Raw genomic sequence first — 23,824 nt, 5'->3', positions numbered from 1 at the left:
AATTTCCCCCTCCACATGTGGCTGTTTCACTGACAAAGAAAACCCAAAGGTCCTAGCACACAGTTAAACTATGGAACTCACTCCCACAGGAGACAATTTAGGCTACCAACTTCGATGGCTTTTAAAAAAGGATTAGACAAATCCATGGTCTAATGGCTACTAGCCATGATGGCTATGTTCTGCCCCCACAGGTGGAGGTAGTAATGCTTTTGAATAGCAGTTACTGGAAACTGCAAGAGGGAAGAGTGCGCTTGAGGGTTTCCCACAGGTGCCTGCTTGGCCACTGTGAGAACAGAATGCTGGACTAGATAGGTCATTGGTCTGATCCAGCATGCTCCTTTCAAGGGGGAATTACACTCCAGTAACACATGTCAACAGAACACACGTACTCAGAGCCCTGCTCTCCTTCCCCTTCATTTGGGGTTGAAGGGAAAAACCTGTTCGCCACCAACCAGATCTTTGTGCAGTGAAATGTCCACTGGAGGACCCTGGAAGGCCACAATCATAGCCAGAGAACTGCCTAGTAAGTATGCTTAACACATGGGCAGGGAGGCGACCTGTGACCCTGCACTCCAGCTCCCATCAGCCATGACCAGTGCCATGCTGGCTTAAGCAGCTGTTATCACAGACATTGTAAGTCATGATCTCCTCTCCTCTCTCTCAGCACTTCAGTACTCTAAACACAAACCTTTATGGGTGTAAGAGGGAAGCATGTCTCCCATTTTAATCCATTAAAAAATGCTTGGCTTTGCTATCAAAAGTCTGGGGAACACAAGAATGTTTTGTTTTTTTTACAGTGTCCTGATGTTGCACACATTTGAGTTGCACGTTAAACATATTAGGCACAAGAATGCCAGTTGAACTCTGCAGAACTGTGTAAGCATGCTAAAGCTGGCACAGCAGTGAGACTGTAGCTGTGGGGTATCTGTTCAGCTGGAGCATAATGGAGTTCTAAAAGGACATCTGTGTATCAAACTCTCTGGAATGACAAAGTGCCAGGTTTGGGGCAGCTGCTGCTGGATCTTTTTCATGGCAGGTCTCCATGCCTTTAGTTGTTGCAGGCCAAACAGAAAATTCAGCATCTGCAGCTTTCTCACTCAAACCATCTCTAAGTTGGAAACAGGGCAGGCTCTATGATGAGGCACCTGCCTCAGGCAGCAGGTGCTGAGGTGTGATGAGTGGCCAGACCTGTGAGTGCCATGTGTCCCCAATGCTAGCCTCAAGCACAGGGAGGATATTGTTCATTCACCAGTAATGGGGTAAGATTCAACTATCAGTCCAGTTGGCTTTTTTATATGCCTTGGGAGAGGCTGCCCTTTTGTCCTTCACATCAGGCAGCAAAATGTTATGAGCCGGCCCTGGTTGGAAAACACACTTTTCTACTGCTGTCTATTGTTAAAGGACGCAGGTGACGCTGTGGGCTAAACCACAGAGCCTAGGGCTTGCCGATCAGAAGGTCAGCAGTTCAAATCCCCGCGTTGCTTGGTCCCAGCTCCTGCCAACCTAGCAGTTCGAAAGCATGTCAAAGTGCAAGGTAAACAGCGTTTCCATGCACTGCTCTGGTTCACCAGAAATGGCTTAGTCATGCTGGCCATATGACCCAGAAGTTGTCTGCGGACAAACACCAGCTCCCTCAGCCTATAGAGAGAGATGAGCTCCGCAACTCCAAAGTCGTCCACGACTGGACCTAATGGTCAGGAACCCTTCCAATGTCTGTTTTTTTCTGAATTGGCAATCATGGTGGATTATGAAACTTTGTCCCAATACATGTTCAGCTGTCTCCTTCTGATTTTGTTTGTAACAGCACTGATGTTGATGCTCTCTTCTTGTTTTTAATGTGCTATTTTGGCTTTGTAAGCTGCCTTGGGGGGCTCCTTTGGTTCTGAAAAATGAATGTTTGACCAAATAAACCCAAGTGGATACCCTAACAGTGCTCAGACAGCAGTTGCAGCAGTCTTCCGTATTGGGGAGCCTGCTGCTGCAGCGGTTCCGCTGAGCGGATCGCCCCTTAGAACTTAAAAAAGAGGAGCCTCTGCTCAAATCTGCCATTAGAATAATTCGTCACTTTTATTTAACACCATCTCAGTATACACGAGGCCTTACAAGAACACAACTTAAAATATAAAAATAGATTCAGGTAAACAGCAGCTGAAGGCAAGGGAAAAGAAGCAGGCGGGTGTGTGTGTGTGCAAATTAGGTAAGTGCATGCAAATATTTCAATTAGACAATTACACGCGGAGGGACTAGGGAATTGCAGATGTTTTTGTTGGACTGCAATTCCCATTATCCTTGGCCGTTAGTCACGCTAGCCGGGGCGGGTGGGAGTTGGAGTCCCCCCCCCAAAAAAAAAATCCGGCCGGCTTCTCCGCTTCAGCTTTAAATGCTAACGGAGCTGCTGACGTACCGCCCCAGTTCCGAATGTGCAGCGGCTCGGGGGCGGCCTCAACCATTTAAATAGCCCCTTACTAAAGCGCTTTCTCTTTTCGAAAGCCCAGTCCTCCTCTTTCCCGTCATCCTCAGCGGCCATGTCCGCTACGCCCCGCGCTCCCGACGGCTCGCCTCCCCCGTCCCGTGATGCCTCGCGCCGCGAGTGGAACAGGCGCAAGATGGCGGCTGAGCGGCAGGTGGTCAGCGGCGGTAGCGGCCGTGGGGGTGGTGGAAGCGGCGGCGGCGGCAACAGCGGAGGCTCCACGGCGGGCCTAGAGGAGAACAAGGAGAATGAGAAGCCGAAACCGGGCGGCCTCGGCGATAGCCTGGGCCTGGAAAGTATCCTGCCGGCATGACGGGGTTTGGGGAGGGCTTAGTGGGGACGTGTCACTTAAGCGAGCGGCGGAGCCCTCCATGCAGCTCTGGCCTTCAGGAAGCCTCTGGCCCCTTCGGCCTCCGTGGGCCTTTCTCCCGCTGCTGCCTCCTCCCTCGCTCTTTACAGGGCTGGGGATGTGGCTGTCGGAGAAGGGGCCACTGGCAGATTTCCTAGTGGAAGAAGGGTCAAAATGGGTATTAGCGGGAGCAGCTGACGTGGACCTTAGGGATGCAGAGCAGCAGATTAGTAATAATTAATAATAATGTTATTATATATACCCCGCCCATCTTAGCTTTACATTAGGGTACAGTTTTAGCCAGGCGTTATGGGGTGGTCGGGGTTTTTTTTGTTGGGGGGGGGCGTTACTCCTTGAGATTGTGACAGAATGGATTTGGGATCAACAGCAACATATGGCATATTTAAGAAGAACTTTCTCTTTCCACTACCATCCCCTAAACCGCCTGGATTTGCAGGCCGCGCCTGTTTCTGAAAGGCTCCGTGTGGAATTTATTTTGGGGCAGTAGGCCATGGCAGACTTATTACCTGGAAAAAAGCAGTGTTGAAATGTGAAATCCGTGTGCAGTTTGTAGCAAAGATAGCTGAGCAGGGATTCAGAGCCCTGCTTACCGATCTCTTTTTGGAGGAAAGAGTTATTCTTTGGAATTATTTGGTTCCATATGCATTTTCCCCGGGGGGGGGGTGTCTTTTCTTTGTAATCTGCTCCATATAGCAGATTATAGAAGTACTGTTAAGCTCTTCTGACTGATATAGCAGTCCTGTGCTGTTGGACATTGTGGAGAAGCATTCAGAACTGCTATATAAAAATGAAATGTTATACTGTGGAAAGAAATCCAGGCCCATAGTGTTATTTTGCAAAACTTTGTGAATCTTTCAGTGCAATTAATTTTTCCTTGGTGTTATCAGCATATGTAACACTTCACCAAGCAATACAAGTTTAAAATAAAAACTTCCACAAAGTCATTGCACTTAGATGCTTACAATTTAGACAGTGGGGGAGACAAGAGGCCATTGTTGTGGAATAGATATACTCTGATATAGAGTGAAATAGTTGTTTATGGATTGATGAGGGCAGCATCAAATTGTCAGATGAACAAAGGTCAGTGTTTGAAAGTTAGTTCGGTGATTGGCATTAAAAGTAACTGGTGATCATGTAGAAATGTGTTGTGTGCTGTATAAAATTTAACAGTTCCTGAAAATAATTCAAAGGCATACTTTTTGCCTCCTTCTCCAGAGCTACCACTAAATACTGCAAAGTGTTCATAGTAGCAGTTCATTGAAACCTACTGGAAAGTATACCATTTCAGAAAATCAATATCCCAAACTGTGCAATTGCCACATGCAGTATTAGCTGTCTTTAAATAAGGAGAGCATTTATTCTTACTTGTTATTGTGCTCTGCCCTTTGTTTTGCTAATTGGCTGACTTCCATAAATATTAAGATTTAATAAATATCTTTGTTTCTGTGGAATCAGGAAGAGGGAACCTGTAGTTCATGCCTTTTATAATGTGCGTTAGGAGCCTAGAAAGGTTGATTTTTAAAATTTTTATTTAAACTGATCAGAAGATCCCATGAATTTTTGATACTTCATTATTTTAAGTGTCTACTCTTAATGTTTTACTGAAAAGGCAGATGGGAAATGTAAACTACAGACTACCTTTTGGCCTCTTTTTGAATTTATCTGTACTCTTACTATATTCATTGGCCTATGTGTACCAGTTTTTATTCTGTAACTGTAATAAATTAGATCAGTTAATCTCACAAATTAATGATTATGGTTGCAGTCCTAGATACAGTTACCTGGAAGTAAGCCCATTGAACTTTATCTCATCATCAAATATCTCTTTATAAATATATAAGGAACCATTGGGTTTCCCAGAATATAGCTTAACTTAATTTAGACAAGCTAATATTGATATACAGTGGTACCTCAGGTTACATACGCTTCAGGTTACAGACTCCACTAACCCAGAAATAGTGCCTCAGGTTAAGAACTTTGCTTCAGGATGAGAACAGAAATCGTGCTCCGGCAGCGGGAGGCCCCATTAGCTAAAGTGGTGCTTAAGTTTAAGAACAGTTTCAGGTTAAGAACGGACCTCCGGAACGAATTAAGTACTTAACCCGAGGAGGTACCACTGTACACAGTTGTATTGGCTTTCCAGTGAATACTACTTGGGGTAATTTGTAAAACTTACTTTGTTTAACGCTTTCCCAGTTCAGAAATAAGTATCAGTGTAATATTACAAAATAGAAAGTTATTTACATGTGCTTCTAAATAACAGCTGTCATTTTAATGATACAACTTTATCATCCTGTTTAACGTTTCCTTAACAAGTTCTTCAGTCCTTCAGATTGTTAAGGAATCGCAACAGCAGCATGGGTTACGGCATGGTGATTTTCAGAGATACAGGTTGGTATACTAGGAATAATGAATGGGAATGATTTGCCGCCAATGTCCTTTTGTCTTTATTTAAATAACTAGGTCTAAACAGATGCTAGTTCTTTCTGCAGTTTTAGCAGGGCTGCCATATTTCAAAAAGTGAAAATCAAATCTGGACACAAAAGTTGTTGAGCTGCTTCTTCCCCCACCCCTAAAGTTGTTGAGCTTTTTAAAGTTTTGCCCAAAATTGTTGAGCAGCTTTTTTTAAAAACAACAACAAACTTTTGAGCTACTTTTATTGAAATTCACCAAAATCTACACTACCAACCTGGGCTGTCATACAACTGGGTTTCCCCGGACATTTCAGCGATTTCCGCCCAGACACTGTTTACGAGGGCTATGTCTGGGAAATTCCGGACGTATGGCAAACCTAGAGAGAACCTGTTCCTTCCACTTCTTTATGAAAATTTGTATCTACTTAATGTTTAAAGATACTTCCCCATTTATTTGAATCGTTTTTTCTTCAATTCTATAAAGCACTAGCATGGGTGTTGCATATAATTTATATAATACAGCTTTTACAGGTGTGTAGAGAAGTATGCAAAACACTGAATGGAAAGCTACTTACTCAGAACTAGGCACTAAAGGCTTCATTACCATAAGCCATTTGGTGCACCACTCTAAAGCAGCTGCTTTGTGGTTCCATTCAGTTCTGTAAATCTGTCATGTAGGCTGCCAAGATTTCCTGATTATTAACATTTTGGCTATGACTACTGTCTTCCACTGTAAAAACTGATGACAGCCACACATGGTGCCCTCTAATATATGAAATGTATTATAGTTCTAGGTTTGTTTTTACTGTCCTCCTCTTTCTTAGTCAAATAGGCAAAAAATGGAATTCAACATTGTGTAAATCCTATCCTTCTGTTAGTGCAAGCTTGCCAGACAGAACAAACTCCCATCTCCTCCTTCCACACACTGTTCTGGGGATTCTCCTTGCCTTCCCAAGCAAAGTGGGGAGGGGGAACCCCACTAGGCTAGCAGGGCTTGTTGCATTGGCTCCTGGAACCTTTTTAGTTGAATCCAGCCCAAGTTCTATTCTTTGTAAGAACTAAAAAGTTGTGGTTTTTCTCTTCAGAGGTTACTGCTCCCGACGACTAAGAAGACTCAGAAAAACTCTTAACTTCAAGATGGGAAATAGGCACAAGTTCACAGGCAAGAAAGTAACAGAAGAACTGTTATCCGACAACAGGTACTAGGACGCTCAATAGCCACGCTGATTTTTTGATTTGCCAAAAGGGGCAGGTAAAGTTATAACCTTCTGGTTATATCTCTCAATCAGAAACCTCCAGTAGTGAAGGGAAATGGTGTTGCATGCCTATATCAATGGCTTTTGACTACATGTACCTTAGCAGTGCTATTCCCCCATCACCATGGGTGACATTATTCAACTGTGTGCTGCAGATTTGGGGTGCTGGTGAGGAGAGGAGAGAACTGTTCAACTTCAAAATACCATAGTTTTTGCTCTATAAGACTCACTTTTCTCCTCCTAAAAAGTAAGGGGAAATGTGTGTGCTCCCTAGGGAGCCAATGCAGGCTGCGCAGCTATTGCTGAAGCCAGAAGAGCAAGAGAGATTGGTGTGCACCAATCCCTCTTGCTCTCCTGCTTCAGGGATAGCCACGCAAAGCCTCTTGAGTGCAGCCGGAGCGCTCCTGCCTCTTCACTCAAGAGGGTTTGTTTCTTGTTTTCCTCCTCTAAAAACTAGGTGCTTCTCATGGTCGGGTGCGTCTTATAGAGCAAAAAATACGGTAGGTGGCCCTGCTCAGTATTATAAAAATGTTTTGAAGCGGATTACTGATCTTTTCCCTCTTTAAATGTAGTGACGTGGAAATCAGTATCCTGACTACCAGACTTTGATATGCATATTTGTATGCTAATTTATTTGTGGGTGGGCGGGCAAAATGCCATCTTTGTTTCTTTCTACTTTGTTGGGGGATCGGATTTGTTGGGTTAATTGTTGGGATACTTTAGATAAAATGGGATTTGAGTATCAAGATTCCACATACTTGAATGAAAAAGTTCACAAGCTAATTTGGAGCTACCCCCTTTCCTGTGTTGATCATTGCTAGTCCAAGGAGCAGCATAGGACCTCGTAAGTTCAGTGCGGATGGCACAGTCCAAAACAGGGACCACAGCCAGCCTCAAAACAATTTGCTCAAGGTACCTGTACCACCTCCAGGTTTTTACACTACATCTGAAACTGATGTTATTTATTTATTTATTCATACATACATACTATGTATAGTCGTACCTTGGAAGTCGAATGGAATCTGTTCCGGTACTCCGTTCGACTTCCAAAATGTTCGAAAACCAAATTGCGGCTTCTGATTGACAGCAGGAAGTTCCTGCAGCCAATCAGAAGCCCCGCTGGATGTTTGGCTTCCAAAAATATTTTGCAAACTGGAACAGTCACTTCTGGGTTTGCCATGTTCAGGAACCAAAACGTTCGGGAACTAAACTGTTCGAAAACCAAGGTATGACGTTATATGCCGTTTAAGAGATAAAATATAGTAAGAAAAACACACATACCAATACAATAAATTGAATACAACTTGTATGAATATCAATAACATTTCACAACTAAAACAATTAGACATCAACAAAGCAGGTTTTTTTAAAAAAAATATAGGCAGTTTCCTTACAAATTTTAAGTTACGCAAAAGGAGAATGGTCTTCAGGATGTGCGATCAAGGCTTTAAAGGTGATGGGGTAGATAAATCTGTCCTAACCACAGCAGAACTTGTTCCATGGGTTTTTATTGCACAAGTGAAATAAAGGAAAGAAATTTGTTTGGAATAGATTTTTAAGCTGTCTTGTCTTTTCTTATACTAGATACTTGCTCTTGATTCTGATGGATGCTGAGAGAGCCTGGAGTTATGCTATGCAGCTTAAGCAGGAAGCCAACACAGAACCTCGCAAACGATTCCACTTGTTATCTCGCCTGCGCAAAGCAGTAAAACATGCTGAGGAGCTGGAGCGCCTGTGTGAAAGCAACCGCGTGGATGCCAAGACCAAGCTGGAAGCTCAGGTTACTGCTAACTTTCAAAACCCTTTTATAGCATAGAAGATATAAACTGACATTTTGTTTCGTGTTGGATAAATCAATCTGATTTGTAAATAATGTTAAAACTTCCTGTGGAGATTAGGTTAGGAATGTCCAGTATATTTGTAGCGACTTTTTAAGCCCAAGTTAAATAACATAATTTCATTGAATCAGAATAGTGGTCTGTGAAGTCTGAGACAGATCATTAATCCGAAAGCCAGTACAGAAAATGGGGAAAGAAAGCAGATAGCAGCTAATCCTAGACAGGAGTCTGGTTGGGTTCAGCCCATAGAATGTTTCCAGCTGGCCGATATGTATGCTGCTTAGCCAGTGCTTCCTCCTGTAGTCTACCTGGGACTGAAGGACAATAGTGTGCCATAGCAGATGCAGCAAAAAGGTCAGGAGATGCAAATGCTTGTTTGAAATAGCAGGCTCTGTTATTTACATATATAAGGACATGCGATGGAAGGTTGACGAGTGATATATTTGAGGATGGTGAGTGGAATCCAATATAGTGCTAAGTGAATGTTTTGTCAGTGCAATAATTTTGGCTTGTGCAAAGGAACACCCTTTCCTGTACCCTGTTCCATGCAACCTCTAAATCTGTTCTAAGGGTTTCCCCAATACTCTGGAGCAGATTTGGGGAGCGTGCAGGCCATGCACAAGGAAAATAGAGAGGGAAATTGTCATGCAACTTGAAATAATTGTGCTGATGAAATGCAGTAGTTGAACACCGCTCGGTTTTTGGAAATATCAGGCTGTAGCATATCAAATTATGGAAGTTCAAATCTGACATTTCACACCTTCTGTCCAGAAGGTTGAATCTTCATCCTGTCTTATAGGAAGCATAGATAATTGTCCTGTCATTCACTTTCAACTTTTGGCTGAGAAACAGGAAGGAGGTATCAGCCTGTTTGGAAGAACTCTATAAAGTTTGGAAAAATAAATAACAATTATTATCTCTGCTCGTAAAAAAGAAATCCTCTACTCCAGTGAGGATTATTCTATAGTCACAGGATGTTGAGTGTCAGTTGGAACAGAAAACCAGGGGATACTCTGCTTGAACTCCTTGCAGCTTATATTGGAGGAGGGTTAGGCTGGCTGGCTGGAAACCTGAACAGGAACACTCCTGCTAGGAGGTTACGGTGCACTGCAACATTTTGCGGTATATCTTCTGATGTAGCAACCATTGCCTAATATTTCCAGTGGAACTCCTATATATAAAATGAGCCTTTTCTGGAAACGGTCAGACAGTAGCAGGGATAAGGACTTGGGTCTCTTTGTTTCACCTGTGGTATTCTCCCCAGGTCGCACCAGCCCTGCTTTCTTCTTTCAGTGTTTATTAGAGTCCTTGAACTCTAATAAATGCTGCTTCCTTTTTTGGGGGGTGAAACATAGGGAGGTGTGGGGGGTGTATATATATATATATAAACTAGCCTATTGCATAAAGGTAAAATTCACATTTGCTGTTCTTCTCACTTTTGCCTCTGGTGCTGCCCACTCCTGGCATGCTGCCCCTGGAAGGTTGCCCAGAAATGAATGCAGCCCTCTTGTTAAACTAAGCCCCCGCAGGGCTATCACTTACAGGGAATGGGACTTTCATTTTTACAAATCCTGGGGTTCCTTGATTGAGGCAGAACCTAGAAGAGTGAGGTGGGAGTTTGGGGCCTAGCTTATGTATTCAGTGAATAGGAAACTGACTGTCTGCAGAGCACAGGAAAAAAACAAGAAAGAATAAAAAATTGCTGTGCTGAGTCAGGGTAAAATTCTACTTCCTCTATGTACATTCCATTTTTAGCTGCCTGAGCTAATAGCAATTGATTAACACATCCTTTAGGAATTTGTTCCAAAAATATTATCTATGCTAGAATCCATCTATATTCTGATTTGTGACTTATCACACCCAGGCAGCTATTTGACTCTGGCAGCTTAATGATTTACTTATTATAGTGCACGTGTTCTTTCATTTACCTGAACATCCTCTGTGTGGTGGAGTAGCATGAATACTTGCACAACAACTGGCCAGTAAGTAACACAAGTCTTAGTAACGTGTCTTTAAAAACAGCATTGCATAATTCCTAGAGCCTTTTCACTTGGGGTTAGGTTTCTGAAAACATGAATTCGAAACATGAATGTATAACTTGTACAATGTATGTAGTGATGTAAATGTTAGGGCTGAATGCCAGGTTTACTGTATGAATGCTTGTCGTGGTATTTGAGGTAATGTAGGCAACCGGGGAAAAGAATAGTGTTCAGGCAAGTTTCCAGTCTCTGCTGGCTGTATTCTTGCTGGCTGTAGACTGAGACTGTACTATTGCACCGACTAATAGGCACCCCTCCTTGATTTACAGGCATATACAGCATACCTCACAGGTATGCTCCGCTTTGAGCGCCAGGAATGGAAAGCAGCAATGGAGGCATTCAACAAATGCAAGTGAGTTTGCGCATCCTTCCTATTGCTTTGTTAATATGAATCTGTTAAACTAATCCTATCACATGTTGATGAGTTTTTCCACGCAAATTCTCCTCTGTGTTCCAATATAACCCCCCCTCCCCATCAGTTTTGGACCCAGAGTAGTTGTCCTACTGAGCAGCATGATAAAGTTAAAAGGGCTTTGTAAGAACAGCTCAGTACTGTAACAGTAATTTATTTTAAAGAGAAAGGACTTTCATTGTTGTAAAATAGAAACTATTAAGTTTTTATCTTCCTGCTGCAGAACCATATATGAAAAGCTGGCTAGTGCTTTCACAGATGAGCAGGCTATACTATATAATCAGCGAGTGGAGGAGATCTCCCCAAATATTCGTTATTGTGCTTATAATATTGGTAAGTAAACCAAGAAGAAAAATATTTTAAAAGTCTGCTAGTACTGTTTACATTTGCTCACCTGCCAAAAGAGATTCAAGGGGTAATACATACTTGAGCATATGCTTGGTGCACCGTTTAAAGTCCAGAGTTTCCCTCAGCTTGATGTTTTGGTAATTTCTGCCTTTACTTGGAATAGTTCTGCCTGTCATAATTGTAAACAAGAGCTTGAAAATGTGCTGGAGAACACAGAAAGCTGAGAAAACAAGAATCAAAATTGGGCTTTAATGGTTATAAGTTGGATCTAGGTGCTTGCTTTTTTTTTTTTTTTTTTACTTCAGTTCTATGCAGTGATTAATATCCCAATTTTTCCATTACTTTCTTTGATCTTGAGGCAGAAAATACTTGATAAAAACCTGGTCATTTAAAATAAAGTCCAAAGTACATGTGTCTTGCAGTTTTTTCCTGAAGAAGCTGCTAAAGCTGCAATCTTCACGTGAGGAGGATCTTACCCTTCTCTTTCCAGCATTTTTTTTCCTGCTGAAAATTGCCACCCCATGTGCTTTCTCCTCACAGAAACAGCAGAACGTTTTCCTTTATAGAGCAAAAATCGGTAGCTTTTAATGTGAAAGGTTTGAGAACCCCCCCCCCCATGTTCTGTCTTCTACCACAGATGAAACTACTTGCAACTGAGTAATATGTAACTTTCCTTTGAGAACGAAGGTTTGTAAATATGGGGGTCCTTGTGCATAGTCAGCATCTCTTTTTAGCATGGGCTGAAAATATTAAATTATTTATTATTATTTATTGAATTTATATACCACCTTATACCCGAAGGTCTCAGGGCGGTTCACAGAAAAGATCAACATGAAAACCACAATATATACAATCAAAATAAAAACAACAACCCAATAACTCAAAATAGCCAGTAACTACAGTTGCCTTTCTCAGCCCACTGTTGCAAATTGCCGTTTATCATTACAGCATATCTGTTTCGTGCATACATATTCAAGACACAAATGTAACATGTTGCTCCCAGTGTTCTTTTCATTTACTTCACAATCACGAGGCTTGGAATTGTTTTCTCACAATGTAACAAAATGTGCTAGGTCACATATTGTGCACTGCTATTTGTTTCTTAGGTGACCAGTCTGCTATTAGTGAGCTAATGCAAATGAGACTGAGATCAGGAGGCACTGAGGGACTTCTTGCTGAAAAACTTGAGGTAATCTGTTCTCTTTTTTAAAAAGAGCCCTTCTTGCAAAAGTTGGCATAAGCCTGAACTTAGACCAATAGTGTCAAACTTGGATGGGCTATAGAGAAAACTTGCCATCTAGTGTGTCCTGCAGACATGGAAAGCTATTTGTTCTGTTAAAATGAATCACATATTTAGATGCCTAGCTGTGTCCTGGAAGACTTGGAACGTTCCTCTCCTCCTCCTCCTCCTCCAACTAGCCACCTAGCAAAGCAGATATATGTGTACGCATCCCAGATGCATATGATCACTGAAGGTGGCTTAGTCATTTGTGTAGTAAAAGTGCCGCGGAACACACTGGGATCCTTTAAAAGATCTGACAGCACTCCCTGACTTTTATGATGGACAACCCAGCTCTAGATAATTTATTGTAGGCAAGGATTTTTTTGACTAAGTATAATAAACAGAAGAGTCCTTAGTGGTTTTAGGAGCATTTTAAAAAAATACTTTAAAATATTTTGATTTCTGATCATTACTTGCCTTTAGGGGATAGGACAGACTGCTTATTTAAAAAAATGAATGTGTTATCAGATTAATGTTTGAAAAACAAACAGGCAGATTTTATGGCTGTCATCATGGTTGTTGCACAGATCTAGGTAAAATATTGTGGGAAATACAACCTTCTATTTGCATTTCTAAATAGTAGCTTCTCTGTTTTGCAGTCATTAATCACCCAAACCCGAGCAAAGCAGGCAGCCACTATGAGTGAGGTAGAATGGAGGGGAAGAACAGTGCCAGTGAAGATAGACAAAGTGAGGATCTTCCTGCTGGGGATGGCTGATACTGAAGCAGCTATTGCTCAGGTAAGTATAAACTCCCTGCAATCTGTCACTGTGATTTTTACTGTAGTCAAAGTCCTGTATTCTTGTTTGTAATTAGATAGCTGTACATCATCCACTTGTGTTGGGGGCGGTGCAGATTTACGCCCAGAAAAGTTGTGTAATAGAGCTGTGTGATCAGCAGGTGGTGTAGCTCACGATTTTCCAGTGTCTTGGCTGAACCTTGGCCAAAAAGAATGTGGGAGGATATAAGTGATGTGTATTTTCTGACCTATAATTGTCATGATCAGGCATGTCGCCAAGTCAGTGAGTACACGTAGATTGGCTTCTGGAATTATCACATGTTGACATGCAGACACTTGCACGTACATAGCGCTCCCCAAATTTTGTCTTGGCTTACTCGTCAAACTCATTTATTGAGTTCACCACCAGCCCCTCCTGTCCCCAAACCTTATTTGTGCAGAGAACTCTGAGAAGTGTTAGGCTTTTGCAGAAGGCGCAAGTAGCACCTTGCCGTTGCTGCATCTTGCCGAAGCCCAGTAGGAAGGGAAAGTAAATGTTTTCCCTCCTCATAGAATAGGGGTGGAGAAGAAAGAAGAGGTGGCTTCTGTTATGCAAATTTTGCAAAAGTACAAGCCATGGATCGCTGCCTCTCCTCCCCCTGTTCTTGTAGAACAGGGATGTCCAGCCAGTAGATCGCCATCTACTGGTAGACCCCTGGCTGATCCTGGTAGATCGCGGCAACCTTATCGTGTACAGTGGTACCTTGGGTTAAGTACTTAATTTGTTTCGGAGGTCCGTTCTTAACCTGAAACTGTTCTTAACCTGAAGCACCATTTTAGCTAATGGGGCCTCCTGCTGCCGCCTGAGCACGATTTCTGTTCTCAACCTGAAGCAAAGCACTTAACCCGAGGTACTATTTTTGGGTTAGCGGAGTCTGTAACCTGAAGCGTATGTAACCCGAGGTACCACTGTAAAACTAACTTTGTGCTTTGTGCAATCCTCCCCCAAGAAAGCTCAACCAACCACTCTGGGCACTCCCCTCCTAAAAAAAGCTCAACAATTCGGGGCAATCCACCCACCACTCGCACGCTCCTCCTCCCTCCAACGACAAGGGATAGATCACTGCCACTGCCAGTTTGTTTTTATACTGGGAGTAGATCGCAGTCTCTTGGGAGTTGGGCATGCCTGTTGTAGAATAACAAAGGGAGTGTTTACCTTCCTGTTAGGATTTGCAGGACTGCTGCTGTCTTCTGCAAAAGTCTTAACATGCAAAACTGTTTCTTTTCCTTCATGGAGGAATGAGCCAGTAGCAAATGGTTGCAGGCAGTTGGAGAAGCTGAATGGGAAGGGAAAGATACCACATTTTTTCTCTATGGGAGAAGAAATAAGGAGGGCTTCCCCCTCCTCCTTTCCAGCTGGGTTTTTGTACGAAGCCGCTGCAGGGCAACTTTCAAGAGAAAAAGTGTATTTCCATTTTCTTCCCTGAAGGTACTTCTAGCTTCCCACCAGCAAAGGTTCATTGGTGCATGTCAAATGGAGGAACAGCACTTGTTACTTGTCATGAAGTAAGCAGATTTGTGGAATCCTCATTGAGTGGATCATACATGAGTCTTATTTAGAGGCAATCCTATGAGCCACAGCCTGGTTAAATATCCAGTTCTCACAATTGTTTTTGTACAAGTTACAAGGGAATCTCTAAATGGATACACCCACAACAATATACAGTGGTGCCTCGCAAGACGAAAATAATCCGTTCCGCGAGTCTCTTCGTCTAACGGTTTTTTCGTCTTGCGAAGCAACCCGATTAGCGCTATTAGCGGCTATTAAAGGCTTAGCGGCATAGCGGCTAAAAGGCTATTAGTGGCTTAGAAAAAGGGGGGGAGCGGAAAAAAATCAGAACACTCGCAATACGTTTTCGTCTTGCGAAGCAAGCCCACAGGGAAATTCGTCTTGCGAAGCAGCTCAAAAACGGAAAACCCTTTCGTCTAGCGGGTTTTCCATCTTGCGAGGCATTCGTCTTGCGGGGCACCACTGTATACAAATGTTGTTAAGCAGATGCTGAACATTATGAAGAAAATACTTTCAGGGTCTCATCAGGCAGAGAAGTAAAACTGTAACCATGCTTCTGAATCAAGTATTTACTTATTCAAGCTATTAATCCAGTTCAAGTCTATTTTGCCTTCAGTTCTGCTCTTTAAGAACCTTTGCTGATACATCTATTTCTTGAAGGAGCTTGTTATCAGTCGCAGTGCACCCAGTGCTTGTCCATAGTTATGTTTAACATGAGTGATCAATACACTAACTTCAGCCTTCTCCCCTAGCCAGTCCTGAAGCTCTGTTCTGTCTGCTGGGCGTTTTATTACTTCATCATTATTCTAGTTGGTTTCCCCTTTGCATGTCTGAAGTTGACATACTCTCATGGGTGTTGCTGAGAATGCTGTCAGACTTGTCTAGCTTGTCTCGGTGGTGGTTCAGAGTAACCAATGTCCCTCCTTAATATTTAGAAACCACCTTTATATATACCTGAAGAATAAGCAGCATATTTTTGAAGTTTATTAATCCAGTTAACATTAGTTAGATGAGCAATTAAAGCTACTATGCCCAAACCTATCCCAAAACTGCTAGGGAAGTTTTCTGAAGGGCTGTTCAGGCTAATGAAACTAGAGAGTAATTGGCTTCTGGAGTGCAGCCCTAATCCTGCAATGCGCAAGCCATGGCTCTCAAACATGCTGATCTAATCAAATCAGGCCGTATACCAAGGAAGTGGAACTTTTAGCCTTCCAGAAGCTTAATCTAGGAAAGGCTGATACTGTTAGTGGGTGGTTCCTTAAACTGGATGGGTGGGGTTCAAGCTGTTTTGGGTGGAGTCTCACACCACAAAGGAACAGGTGTGCAGCTTGTGGGGTCCTTCTAGATCCCATTACTTCCTCTGGAGGTCTTGATATTTTGTGATATGGCACTATATAAATAGTAATCTTCATGGTGTGGAGAGCCCTTCATCACCTGCAGCTGATGATCCAGCTGTATCTCTGTCTGGATGGGGACAGCCGAGGTTCTGTTTCTCTGGTCTGGTAGTCTATGTAGATTACTACAGTGCATTATACATGGGGTTGCCTTTGAAGATTGTGGTCTGGAACTAGACAATCTAAGCATATAACAATGAGCCTGGTGGGCTCTTGGTTTTTCTTGCTCAGTTCATACGGTACAGCACTGATGAAACAGTTACAAACAGTTTTTATGAGAAACTACTATAGAAGGCCTTTTTTTTTTAGGGATTTGAACATAGTCACACTACTTTCCCTAGTGCATCTCAGGAATGTTAGCCACAGGGCCAAGTTTCTACAGTTTGTTCCGCAAGCAGTGTAACGTTCTGTAAAGTTTCACATGATATTGCATTTCTGAGTTGTTAGAATTCTTAGCTTTTACCTCCTTTATGATTTCAGAAAAAGTAGCAGCGGCCTAATGGATTTTCAATGTTTCTGTGGTGCTTCTTTGTTTAGGCAGAAGAAGAAGAAACTAAAGAACGGCTGTTTGAATCCTTGCTGAGTGAGTGTCGAGATGCAATACAAGCTGTTCGTGAAGAACTGAAACCAGATCAGGTGAGGATAAAGTATTGTCCTTGTGCATCACCTTTTAACTGAGTGCTTGAAGAAAACATCTTGTGACAGACCCTGTAGGGTTCTTTATGAAGTGTAATAAATTGCAGTACAGTATCTCTCAGGCTTTGAGTTTTTGTTTTATCTCTTGTGTGCTCCCCAAATAAATACAATATAGCTTTGTTCTGCTCCCAACAGAAGCAGCGGGAACACTCTTCAGAAGTGGATTCTGGAAAGGTTACTAATATCCAGTACCTGCACAGGTGGGAGTCTTTCTAGATACTAATTTAGGGTTGTATCCTGTGAAGTCATCCCATTTGCACATTGGAATTCCCCACCCCTTCTCTTGCCAAGCAGCCCACCAAATCTGTTCTGCAAGTTTGGAGAGACCCTATAACAGATTTGAGGGAGCACATAGAATGAGAAGAGGGAAGGGGAAGCTATGTTGCATAAGAAGTGCTTGTGTGGGACATACAACTTGGTTGGAGAAAACCCGCAATCTTTATTGAATAGATCTTAAACTCTTAATGGCTTGTGACTGTGGATCATTCAAATCCAGCAATATAACAAACGCTTTAAATATTCCAACATTGCTAATAAGGGTTTGTAAACAAGCCAAAGTTAAACATGTTCCAAACTCTGTTCTACTTGTTTGTTTTGTTGCAAATATATCAACGAGAAAAACTTGTAAGGTGGTCAGACTAGAGTTCTTCAATAAACTTTTTAGGAAGGTTTGACAGTCACCTTGTTCACTTGCCCATTTTGCCTGTTAAGGTTTTATGGTATGTCCAGGTGTTTTTGAAATGGCTTTAACAAAACTCCTTTAATCATGCTTTCTAGTTACCTGACATACATCAAGCTGTCCACAGCCATCAAGCGCAATGAGAGTATGGCAAAGGCATTGCAGAAGGCGCTGCTTCAGCAGCAGCAGCCCGAGGAAGATGGCAAGCGTACACCTCGGCCTCAGGATTTGATACGCCTTTATGACATCATCTTACAGGTAATAGCAGTGGAGGGGGAGGAAGTCTTCTGGTTCCATATTTCTTAATCCTTTCCTAAGTTCGCAAATCAGGATCAGAAAGCACAAGTGCTATAAAGCTGCAGGGAGATCCTAATGCATTATTCGGCAACCAGAGATCACAATCGTCTGCTGAAAATTCTGTATAGCCTATAGTAGTGCTTAAATTCTAGAGCCTTATGCTCTCAAAATGAGTCTGTTCTCCTGCCTGTTCATTCCTGCAAGTACATCTTTGCCGTGTTCATTGTCCCTAGAGGACTCCACCTCAAGCACACAGTCCCAGCTGGTCAGCATTCCAAATATTTATAGTCTTTTCTGTATTTTGAGATGCAAGTCTTTGGGGGAAATGTGGCTTCATTGTAGGGAGACTAAATTTGATGCATTTGTCACTTTCCTATATGAGCATTTACTACAGCTAGTACATAGATAATTCTGATAATTGCAGGTTATTCTTAAAGGGAGCATGTGGAAAGGGTTTAAGAAAAATTTAGTGTTTAAAAGAGTGATGCTGTAGCTTCCTTATTCAGTTATTTCATATGTTTGTGTTTCTTACTGAAGAAACAAACAACCATCCTGTGAAAACTACTGGTTTGGTTTACACATCACTCTAAGCCACAGTGTGACTTGGCACAAGTGTTGGGGGCTCCTGGGAAGGAGATGGTGGTGACTTTGCTACTCCCCAGTTGTTCTGCTACTGTTTAACCATGCTGAGCTAAGCCCATAGTTTAGCTTAACATGTTGTCCAAACCCACCCTTGTAGTTTGGCTCTCTCCAGACTAGCCATGAGCCATGAACGAAGAACGAACCTTGATTATGCTTCATGGTTAGTCTCGAGACAGCTAAATCGTGAGCTCGCGTTTGGATGACACGTTAAGCCAAACTGTGGCTTACTTCAATACAGCAGCAGCGAAACAACCAGACAGCTGTGCATTTACACCGAGCCATCATTTGGCTTAGTGTGGCATGTGAACCCAGGCCTCTGTCATAACAAAATACTTAATTACTTTTGGTGAAAGATTATCATTGTTTTATTTTAATAAGATTTATATACCATTTGATTTTAAAAACAATTTGTTTTACAAAAAAGACACCTTCATTTGTAAACCACTAGTTGCATTTCTGATTTATGAAATACTATTTATATTCAATAACTGTTTCTCTCCCCTCCCCCTCCCTCCCTTCTGTTAATTCTCTTCAACATTGAAGAATCTGGCAGAGTTGCCACAACTTCCTGGTCTGGAAGAAGATAAAGGCTACCTAAAGGAAATTGGGATAAAGACACTGGTGTATAAAGCTTACAGGTAATTCTCAAGCAAACATGGTTACTTGATCAGTTTACTTGTAGCTAAAGTACAGCTAATATTTGAATACAGAGGCATGGATCCTAAGAACCAAGAATAGAAGGAGAAAGTATAAGTGGTGTTCTGTGAGCTCTTGTGTAAGCTGTACCAGAAGATTTCTTGCAGTGCCATTCCACAGTGTGTTGGTGATTTCATTGCAGTAAACATTGAAAATACAAACTTATAGCATATAAATGTTAGAGGCCCAGATAAAGTTCTTGCACAGAAACTTAAGCAAATAGTTATTATTTCAACACTGATTGAATTTGAAGTCACTTTCCTCAGGCAACATTCTTCTGCTAATTCAGAAGCAGCCCTGTTGTGACTAACAAAAAACCAATTATACTGAGAACTGAGTTGATTGATAACAAGAAGCAGACAAGAAATTGCTCAGCAGAGTGGGCTTCTTTTAAATTGCTTTTAAATTGTTTTTTATATCCTTTTTTATTGTTTGAACTGTTTTTAACATGAATATGAATGCACCCAATGTTGTCTTCCCACCCCACTAGGTGTTTTTTCATTGCACAGTCATATGTTCTAGTGAAGAAGTGGAGTGAAGCCCTTGTTTTGTATGATCGAGTTCTGAAATATGCCAGCGAAGTCCAGGCCCAAGCTGGAACTTATAAGAACAGCTTAAAGGTATGAAACTCTCCATTCAGCATGGAGCAACTTTGTCAGTGAAAGCTCTTGAAAGACCGTGTGCAATTAACTAGAGACCATGTGTATACATTTTTAACTGGCTCTTTAACTGCTGAGCAGTAATATGATGTTTAGCTTTTGTAAATTCTTGCTCTGTAGACCTTACGGTACAGTGCGCAAATGCAGCTGTGACTTCCAGAGACTTTCCTCTTCTTGCAGAAAATATACTGAATATATGTATCTCAATGGTACTGCTGGATGCAGGCTGTGGGGTTGTAACGGCTACTGTGGATTGTATTTGTATATGCACAGTAAATGCTTTGCTTCCTTGTCTGTTGTGATTGAAGCTGCTCTGGGTGATCTTCTGTCTCTGAGGAGTTTTTGAACAGTGGTTGAAATTGCTAATGGCATAAAACTTTTAATACCTGGAAGATGTTTTACATAATTGATCTGATTATTTAGGAGCTGCCTGATGTCCAAGAGCTGATCACTCAAGTGAATGCAGAAAAATACTCCTTGCAAGCAGCTGCCATATTAGGTGAGTGGGTTCCATTTCTTCTGTATAGATTGCTTCTCCCTTTTCAGCATTGTGAAATTGTAGCCTTTTCTCTGCTTCAGAAAAATTCTGGTTCATGCTGTAGACACCTCTTGCCTACATATATCTAGAACTCTTATCACTAAAACCGTCCCCCTCTGGTACCTTTTCTGATACTTCCACTGGCTTTCTGATCACTCCCAGATGCAGCACAAATTCCTCATCCTCACTTTCAAAGGCATCAAACCTTTCTATGACTTGTTCAGCACAACTCACAGTTCTTAATCACTACTGAAAAGAAACCGGTGTAACTCAAGTCAACATGCAGTCGTTCGTTCCTTCTGTCCCCAACCAGCCACCCCACCGCCTGGGTCAAATTTCAGACTGCAGTATTGATGGCACTATTACACATAAATAAATAAAACAGGACAACTACGTATAAATCTCAAATTGCAACAGAGAATAGGAACATGTTCTGAAAGCTGTGACAATAGATGCTTGTATACTATTGATGTGTTTTATAGGTAGTTGCATTGCTAGGAGCTGCATTTTCCTAAAATATTCTTGTGGCACCTTTCAGATGCAGGTGACAACCATGAGACTGAATCACCATCCCAGGTCAAGGATGGCAAGGTAAGACAGTTTTTGTAGCTAGTGAGATGGAAAATAGATTATTTCAGCATAATCAGCAAACGTACCACATGTTGCAGTTTGCACAAGCATGCTTTTAGTTACACAAATTAGACAGATTCTTACAAGTACATTTAATTGCAGATTTCTGCTGCTCATAGACTGGGACTTCCCCTTCCTCCCTTCTGCAGCTCCCACACACCCCAGATCTGCCCCAGGTCCCCCAACCTCCCAGGGCAGACTGGTGTTTTTTTTAGCACAGGGAGCGAGGAACAGTGAAAGAGGAAGTCCCATTGGGCAAGCGAAAGTCCATTCCTCATCCATAAACAGCTTTGAATTTCGTGACATTGGACCATGAAGAATAAAAATACTTTTCAGCTAAGTTTTGCAGAATCACCCAGGCATTACACCTGAACTCTATTTAGCATGATAATGAGGACCTTCATCCAGATCTGGGAGGAAATCTGACAGCTCAGAAGCTGTTTAGAGATAAGAAAAATGAGCGTAGAACAGGTCTAAACGCTTAACCAAGTTTGTGCAACTCTACAGTTGACTCATTTTTGAGAAGCTGTCAGCTTTCTGTAAGTATGCATACACACACCCTCTCTAGCAGAGTTTAAAATACTTCCTCTTCAGGCTTAGAAGAGCAACTGTCTCGTGGAGTGGTTTAAAAGAAGGTTCTGAGGTTTCCATGGCAGTACATATGAAATATCCATTCTTACTTTACCTTCCTCACTGGCTTGGACATGTTACCCACAAAGTCAGAACTGATGGGGAAGGCGATAATAGGTTCCTGCCTGGCCATTAGGCTAGACTTCACTTGGTAGCTAATGTTGTTTCAACTAATCTTATCTGAGATTTTTGTTTCCTTTGATATCAAGCCACTTTCTGAACGGTTTGAGACTTTCTGCCTGGATCCTTCTCTTGTCAGCAAGCAAGCCAGTCTGGTGCATTTCCCACCAGAATTCCAACCGATACCATGCAAGCCTTTGTTCTTTGACCTGGCTCTCAACCATGTTACTTTACCGCCCCTGGAGGACAAAGTGGAGCAGAAAGCAAAGAGTGGTCTCACAGGATATATCAAGGGCATCTTTGGATTCCGGAGTTAACCGGGGCCATTCTCAAGAAGAGTGCTTTTCTTCCTGTATTTTGGGATGGCTCCAGCAGGTTCAGACCTTAACTACTTATGTCTAAAATCTGTATGGGAGGTCTTTAATAACTTCCCACTATTCTCTTTGTTTGCACACCTGTTTTATTAGAAACTTTCCACCCTGAGAACATGCATAATGTGGTCTGTCTCCCAACATTTGAAACTGAAGGAAAGAGCTGGAGTCTCAAATCACATTTATCAATCAGTTCAGGCAGGAATAATGCCCACTTTGTGTGGGCTAGACATATCATCATTTTGTTTTACAGCTGATATGGTACTTTTAATTTTCAAAAAGCTAACCCAGCCCTCTGGACAGTACAGAACAGAGGGGAACCAAAGGCACATATATGTCTTCAGATTTGGACTGTCTAAGCAGAGTATGCAAAAACCCACAGCTGGCTAGATATCTGTACTGCCTGCCATTTCTGACTTTTGCTTACAGCCATGTAAAGTTTTCTTTTGTATTTAACAAAAGTCAGGAGCTTCAGATTTACAAAAGTCTTGGATTAAAGATATATGATGGTTAAAATCTATAAAGTAAAAATGAGATTGTTTAAGAATACACTTTAAAGCGTATTGTATATAGTCTTTCCACATTGAGGCACCACTTCTCAGAACAGAGGAATATGTTTCTCAGAGGGTCTTTCTTAGAACCTAAAAAGTCTTTCGGCTTCAGAAAGAACAAGCTACTATCATTTTGTATCTTGAAAGACTCCTGACATTTCTTCAGTTTCCCTCTTCAACTTAGCTGAAAGTGGTAAATTGGGAGGGTGGTTTTGTTGCTTATTCTGTCTTTTACCTCCTTTCTGACATTAAATTTGGTTGTTTTAGGGATTCCACTAGTGAAGAATCAAAAGTGGAGCCAATGAAATCTTAAGCAATAAAGATCTCTAGCCATGTGTTCATGGTGCATTTTTTTGTGAGAGCATTTATCTGTGCTGTGGGAATCCAAGTATCTTTATGTCAATATCATTCCCCCACCCCCCCAAAAAAAATGCATAGGCACAATTATTCTAAACATTTGTGAGCCTGAATTGTATATTTGACTTTTTTGCGAGCTATATTACTTGGTCTTAGGTAGTCTGAAATATTAGTTGGAGATGAGAGTCCTTAGCCATATTTTCGTGTTTATATTTTGTCATACTGTGCTCCAGTTTAGCTCTGTTTCTTCTTGGCATTGTTGGAAACAGTTTTGAAACTGGATTGTTCAGTTATAGAAATATTAAACAAAAACTGCTTTTCAGCCGCTCAGTTAACAAGCTGCAGAGAATTAAAATTTTCAGATTAAAAATAAATTGGGTTTAATTATACCAAAGTTATTGGATGTATGTACCATATGAAAAGAGTGCCCCACCTGTTTTAAAGAAATGGTCTTTCTGATCTGTCTATGGGAAGGGGGTTTTATAGGGGGGGAACCTATTGCAAAAGAAAAAGGAAGTAATATTTTTTAATTTTATCAAGATATGAAATTTCACATTGAGATGCAGTAGTAAGCCAATGATTTGTTAGTTCTATTGAAAGTTAAATGGAAATGAGATCTTTTGTCAAGTGACTGGGTCCAATCTCCTTTCTGGGGATGTGCCTATCAGTGTTTCGTTGATTGTACTTTGCTTCAAGCTCTGCTGTCGTCCTCTTTTCAGATCTGAATTAAATCTGAGAACTCTGCTCCTCTTACAGATGTAGCCAAACTTTCTTTTTGTTTGCGTTCTACCCCACACCTGTGGGCAACTGGACACATTCCACTCCCTCTGCTTTTGTCCTTGTTTGC

General features: G+C 41.8%; 1 protein-coding gene across 1 annotated transcript; it reads left to right on the top strand.

The window, feature by feature from the left end:
- Positions 1 to 2,568: 2,568 nt before the first annotated feature.
- Positions 2,569 to 23,730, top strand: SRP68 (signal recognition particle 68). Its single transcript, XM_082203892.1, has 16 exons — positions 2,569 to 2,766; positions 5,165 to 5,231; positions 6,340 to 6,453; positions 8,095 to 8,290; positions 10,657 to 10,739; positions 11,023 to 11,132; positions 12,254 to 12,336; positions 13,029 to 13,169; positions 16,649 to 16,747; positions 16,943 to 17,007; positions 17,585 to 17,744; positions 18,969 to 19,063; positions 19,612 to 19,741; positions 20,204 to 20,279; positions 20,857 to 20,909; positions 21,788 to 23,730. Exons 1-16 carry the CDS (start codon positions 2,607 to 2,609, stop codon positions 22,013 to 22,015), a joined length of 1,860 nt encoding a protein of 619 aa, XP_082060018.1. The 5' UTR covers positions 2,569 to 2,606; the 3' UTR covers positions 22,016 to 23,730.
- The last annotated feature ends 94 nt before the right edge of the window (positions 23,731 to 23,824 follow it).

The sequence above is a fragment of the Podarcis vaucheri genome (assembly GCF_965113315.1).
Source record: "Podarcis vaucheri genome assembly, chromosome: 2".
Classification (NCBI taxonomy): Eukaryota; Metazoa; Chordata; class Lepidosauria; order Squamata; family Lacertidae; genus Podarcis; species Podarcis vaucheri.
This window is presented reverse-complemented; position numbering and strand designations above follow the sequence as displayed.